A 6489-nucleotide genomic window follows, 5' to 3' on the forward strand; every position below is an offset into this window, starting at 1 on the left:
AATTATACTGCAATAACATTGATTTAAAGAGGGGGAAAAACAAGCTAACCACTATTAAGGTTTTGGTGTGTGTATGTGACTCCATCAATCCATCCACTGATTGTAAGAAATATTAGCTCTGTATAAACGTTCAATCCTCTGTAATACTTTTTTTTTTATTAATCTCAGACTTAATTATTTGGTGAAAGTGAGAAAGAAGTGGGGAGAGGGTGGTACTTCATGTTCCTTCCACGGATGCCCAAGCTTGCTCCCCAAAACCAGAGAAGGTGGGGGGAGTCACAGTAATCACTGAGCCACCCAGGATCACAGGCTGCTAAAGAGGAGACACGCTCCCAGCCCTTGCCCGCCCTCCCCTCTGATGATTCTAGAGGGTGTGCTGACTTCATATCCAGCTCAGAAGACGGAGGGGGATGTTCACAGACTTCAGGATGAAAACACGACTCCTCTCCTTAGACTGGGAGACTAAGCGCATTTTATTATTTGATCAGTACATTAAATGCCATCGGGACGGAGTGTGTGTTCCATTATGCTGGTGTCTCATGCCTGTTCAAAATGAGGTTCGGGAATGCTCTCCTGGCTGACGCAATTTCGAGACAGTTTTCAGACGGAGCTTCCAGAGAGTTCTTCCAAAGCAATAACGCCATAGGTGGCTACGAAATTGGGACCACTTAAGGACAAATAATTTCGATGCTTGCTTTTGGTGCTTGGCGTTTTATTACAGGCGTGGCCTCATGCCACTATATAGGCTCCAAAAACACGACTGAAAACAGGTTGCACCTTATTCCATCCTGTGGGTGCCCGTGCTCCTTGACAGTCTGACAAAGCCAGCTGCCGGTTCACTCCAGTCCCCGGGAAGTGGAGTCTGAGGAGGAACGTGACGTCGCATGAGTGTGGACAATATAATCTCCTCACACTGGGACCCACGGCATGGCCGGGGAGCAGCCTGCACCAGCTCAGGGGGCAGGGAAAACAGCTTCCTTCAAACAAGGGGCTCTCAACCAGGGGTGATTATGCTTCCCAGGTGACATTGGCAATGCCTGGAGACATTCTGGTTGTCACAAGTTGGGGACTATTACCGGTATTTGTGGGGGTAGAGGCCAGGGATGCTGCCAAACACCCTACAGTGCACGGGACAGCTGCCTGCCACCAAGGTGAGAATTATCCAGCCCCGAAGGTCCAAGTGCCAAGGTTGGAAACTCTGAGACATGCTGCGTCGAGAGTGTCTGCAGCCAGTTGTTGGGCAGACGGGGGAGGTTCAGAGAAGTGCACTGGATGGAGGGCCCGTGACCAGGGCCGTGTGAACACGGGTTCTAGGACGACGGTGGTGATGTGACATAGCTAACGCTCATTCCAAGTGCTTACTCCATGCCGGGCTGCGAGCTCGAGGTCGATGATCTTGTTTAACTTCTACAACTGCAGAAAGGTACTGTTACAACCCCACTTTGTAGAGAATCAACCAAAGACACACACAGCTGGTAAAGGAAGGGCAAGGAGATTCTTTCCTTCTTCACGTACTTTTTTCGGGGGTGGTGATTTTGGGGAGGGAGGGGGTGTCTGGTTTCCCCCTACTCGCAGGGCCATGTGGCCCGGTGGTTAGAAGGTCGGCATTGAAGTTAGAGTTCCAGCCACTCAACAGGCAATCATCGTGGAACTTCTCTGGGCCAGGCGCTGGAGAAACAGGCAGTGGCACACTGGAGATGACCTACACCGGCTGGGGAGAGCCGATTGTTAAGTTTTCAGGAATTGTGCAAGCTGGTCATCAAACAGCCATTAAACAAGATTAAATGATATAAACTTACAATTAAATAAATTATATTTTTTAAAAAGGCAATAAAACTCATCACTTCCTAATTATTTTACTACATGTTACTAGTATCTCTGTTCTGGAGGTTATTTATGTCTACTGCAGGGGTCGCCAAACTTTTTCTGTAAAAGGGCCAGATAGTAAATATTTCAGGTTTTGCAAGCCATGAGCTGAATCTGGTCCCTCAGCCGTTGCGTGCTGACCCCCCGGTCGATCATATTTGTAGGGTGGAGATACTCCAGAACGGGGTGCATCTCTTCCCAACTCTTCAGTGATGCATGTCTATAGCCTGAAATCGGCCATGGTGGGAATATTTTACACCAGGAAAATTGTCAAAGTCTGTGAATCAGGGTTTTTCTTTCTTCAGCAAGCTGACTGTTAAACATTTATCATCACACCACCGGACACAACGATGGCCAGAACTAGAATGAACCCTGCCTCTGGAGGGTACGGTGGTAGGGTTTGTGCGCCATTTCATGGCGGGGTGGGGCACGGAGGGAGCTGTGCAAAGGCTCCCCTGGAGACCACATGGAGGAGGAGGATGCCTACCTACACGGGTGTCTGCTGGAAGGGGCAGGGCTGCTAGAAGTGGGTGCCTCAGTGGACCTCACCTAGGGCTGGCCATCAGCTCCGAGGCTCTCCTCCCCCACCAGGGACTTTGTTACTCCATCAAACTCCTTTGTGGGCAGCCAGGGCAGCAGGTCTGTCTTTCCCCTCTGAGTTGGCTCAAGGCGAGACTTCAGGGACCTGAGAGTTGAGATGTGAGCTCATGAGGGCAGTCTACAATCTGTTCACCACAATACCCCCAGGTCCTTGCACCACTCCACCAGCGTGGCCCGGGGGTGAACCCACAGTGGGTTGCTGAACCGAAGTGGGAGAGGGAGTTCCAGTGAGCAGGTGGGTGCAGAACACTGTCCTTTGGTACTGGCTCAAACAAGGAGGGAATGCCAGCAAAGAATGCAGAAAATGACAGGTTTGTCTGGCAACCTTTGGTGAGTGAACTGGCTCGTGGAAGCCTGAGGAGAGTGAAGGGTTTGAGAACTTCCCTCCCCTTCCTGATGCTCCATAGACCTCTCAAGTTCAAGGGTGAACTCTAAGGGGCCTGGACCATGCTTTGGAGAGTCTGGACTCCCGTGGCACGGAGCATGACTTGGGTGCACGGTCCATCCACAGAAACTCAATGCGCTTGTGTCTCCTGCAGAGGTTGAGGGCGGCAGGGACCGGCTTCTGATGGAATCAGACGGCTGGACCCAGACTCATTTTTTAGGTCAGGAACCTGGGGGAGTGGGAGGCAAGGGGCTCTGCAATGAGTTACGTGACTCCCAATCTAGGAGGCTGGGACTTGACTATCACCGACTGAGTACCAATGCCATCCCCTCTCATCCTGTCCCAACTGACTGACACGGTCCTACTGCCTGCAAATCCCCATGGACCAGGATAGTCGAGTTTGATGACCCATCATCGCATATTCGTTGAGCTCCAACTGTGTGCACACACTGAGCTAGCTCTGCTGTCAACAGGAGCTCCTGCTTTCTGCCCTCAAGGCACTTTTCTGCTTGCAGTGTCTTGGGGGCTCCATGTCACTGATTTTAAACTAAAATCAAGAAATATTATTCTTTAAAGATGACATTGATGGAATTCAATACTTTCTTCTTGAGTGCCTGCTCAGGAAAACATTACAAAAGAGGTGTGGGAAAAACATGGAATTTGACGTTAAACAGAACTTCACATTCAAATCTTGGCTGGAGGCCCATACTTGTCTGATTCCCTGAGCCTCAACTTCTCACCCTTAAGATGGGGACGATAATAATTCTTGCCTCCTGGGCTGGTTTGGAGGAAGAAATGGGAAGAAATATATAAAGACCCCAGCATCGTACCTGGTATTTGGGTGCCGGCCATTTTTATCATGATATTCCTATTGAATGTTTACAAATCGACCACCATATCAAGCATTGTTGAGGATGTCTACGTGTCCTACAAGAAATCAGAGATCCTTTGCACCCTGGTAAATCTCGTTCTGCTGGAGTTGTGTCCCCAGAATGGGGCCAGAGGAGGGTCTGTGGATGTTCCTGAAGTGGACAGCAGCTCCTCTGCCTGTCACAGGGCACCCCCCTCTCCCCCCCGCCGACTCATGACTTCATGCTGACCCCCAGCACCTCCCTCCTGGGTACCCTCACCAGCCTCCCTGCCTCCAGGCTGCTCCTCTGCAAACCTCGTCCATGTCATGCTGTAGCCAGTGACCTTATGAAGATGACATCTGCAAGCCACTCCCCTGCATGGTACCCAGGGTGGCTCCCACTGCTCTCAGGGGACATTCTGGTCCCCAGGCCTGCATTTCAGGGCACTGCCTGCTCAGCCCCTGCTCACCTCTCAGGCCTCTGGCCTGCATCCCCGGGGCACCTGGCATGGCGTGGCAAACGAGCAGTTTCCTACCCAGGCCGAGCTCTCTGCCACCTCTCTGTACTGCCATCCCCCCTCCCAGGAGCACCTTTCCCCTTCTCCATCTGATTCCTAAACACCTCTTGGAGTGAGGACATGTACTCCAGTGCCTCATCCCGGCTGCGTTAGGCAGCCCCGCCTTTGTTCCCATAGCCCCAGCACAGGGGGTTCATTGTCCTTACATTGTCCTGGGCCCAACCCTGATGAGCTAAGTGAGCCTGGGCAAGTCACTCAGCCTGTCTGTGCTCTTCTCTACAAGAGGGGTTGGAGATGACACCTGTGTCCTCAGGTTGCTGTGAGGAGGAAAAGTTGTATGCATGCACAACTCGTGGCACGTAGAAAGTGCTTAGGACGCTGTGGCTATGACAGGAAGTACTCCTGTAGCTGGCATACAGCAGGAGCTCCATAAAGGTTTGAACAGCTGACCTAATGCCACCCCTTAACGGCCTGGGGGTCTTGGTCACAACCATCTCCTTCATCCACATCTACGTCTTGAGGTGGAGGTTTGGGTTTGCCCCTTTTCTAGCTTGATGGTTTTCTCAAGGCCGTTAAAGTTCAGAAATCGATGGAAACGCCAGGAAATGGTGGGGAATAGAGCAATTCCCCATTTTCTCACCTAACTCTGAGTCCCCAGGCCCACGAGGAGAGAGCAGCGCTGCCATCTCCTGGGCAGGCTGGAAGTGAGTCTTGCTTAGAGAGAGACGTGCTGGGCCCTACTTTGCACCCCGTGCCCCCAGCCCTGGCCGGGCTCCAGGGACAGGGTCCTTCTGGGAGCCCCTCCATCTTGTCCGTTCTTGGGGGAGAGTGGGGTGGGGATAACCCCCACTGCAGGGACACTGTGGACATCCTGCGCATTCACGATGCCATTCAGCACACGCCTCACACACTCGTGTGTTCACCACAGAAGCACCTGCACACAACAAAAAGGCAGAAATCTGGGGTTTTAATGGTATCAACCACAGAAGTGCATGGACATGAGAAAGCTGGCCGCCGAGGCGAGCGTTTGCTGGGTGGCCTCAGGTGTGTCACTCCTGATGGCAGAAAGAGAACGTCATTGTTTCTAAGATGGAGTTCTTGACTGACACAAGGGCGCTTCCAATATGATTCTCTCCCTGACCTTGTGCTGGGCCTTGGGGCACAGAAATGAATGACCAGGTCCGGTCTGAGGGGAGAGGTAAAGAAGCCGGGGCTGCTGGGCTGCAGGCAGAGGATGGGTTGGACCACTCACTCATGGCGGGGGGGGGGTCTTTGTTGTCTACGTACCCTCGAAGGGGTCAGACTCCAAAAACAGAAGGAAGGAGAGGGGCTGGCGAGCCTATCCCCCCACCCCCAGGCGGCTTGAGGACCCCAAGGGCCAAGGCGCGCAGACATCTGAAAAGGCCAGGGGGCCTGCAGAGTCCCCCAAGCTGAGCCAAGGCAGTGGGGGCTCATTATCCGGATAATTAAGGGGACATTTTGAATTCGAGGAAATATCTCTGTTTTCTGGCTCCACCCGGCCCGCCAAGTGGGCGGCCGGAGCTGGGGAGGGGGTGTCAGAGGTCAAGCAGTCCAGCCCCACCCCTCCAGCCCAGCCCAACCCAGCCCAGCTCCGGTCCCTCGGGTTTGCACCTGGCCGCACGCGGCCGTCCGCGGTGACTCGTTTCGGGGCGTCGACACTTCTGATCCGGGCCGGCCGGGGTGAGGGGCCTGGGGGGCGGCAGGGGCCCCCGATCGGCTGGCCCGGGGGCCGACGGCTCGGCACCGGCCTGGGCACCGGCGGGGGCGCGGCCGGCTGGGCGTGACGTCACGCGCCCCGCCCCCGCGGCCCCCGCCCACCCCCCCCCCCCCCAGATTCCGGGCGGGGCCGCGGGCCTGCCGGGGCTCGCCCGCCCCAGCCCCCTCCCCAGGGGCCGCCCCCTCCCGTCGGGCCGCGCCTCGGCCCCGCGCGTCCCCGCCCGGCGGCGGACTCCGCCTGCGAGAGGCCGAAGCCGCGGCGGCCGCCGCCGTTGCCGCCATTGACGTCAGAGGGGCGGGCACATGACCCCGCGGGGACCAATCGCGCGGGCGCCGAGCGGCTTCTGCAATCTCTCAACTGAGCCGGCCCCCGCGGCCCCCGCCGCACACTCGCCCGCGGACGGCCGCCCAGACACACGTACTGTACACACGAGCGGCGGCGGGGCCGAGACACGCCCGCCCGCCCGCCCGCCCGCGCGGCCCCGCTCCCGCCGCCGCCTGCCCCGGCCCCTGCGCTGCCCGCGTCCCGCCCG

General features: G+C 55.7%; 1 protein-coding gene across 1 annotated transcript; it reads right to left on the reverse strand.

Moving 5' to 3' along the window:
• Nucleotides 1-5218: 5218 nt before the first annotated feature.
• Nucleotides 5219-6483, reverse strand: LOC124249452 (translation initiation factor IF-2-like). Its single transcript, XM_046680423.1, has 2 exons — nt 5852-6483; nt 5219-5274 (listed from the first exon to the last, which is right to left on the reverse strand). Exons 1-2 carry the CDS (start codon nt 6236-6238, stop codon nt 5269-5271), a joined length of 393 nt encoding a protein of 130 aa, XP_046536379.1. The 5' UTR covers nt 6239-6483; the 3' UTR covers nt 5219-5268.
• Nucleotides 6484-6489: the final 6 nt, after the last annotated feature.

This window comes from Equus quagga, chromosome 13 (genome assembly GCF_021613505.1).
Source record: "Equus quagga isolate Etosha38 chromosome 13, UCLA_HA_Equagga_1.0, whole genome shotgun sequence".
In the NCBI taxonomy this organism is placed as follows: domain Eukaryota; kingdom Metazoa; phylum Chordata; class Mammalia; order Perissodactyla; family Equidae; genus Equus; species Equus quagga.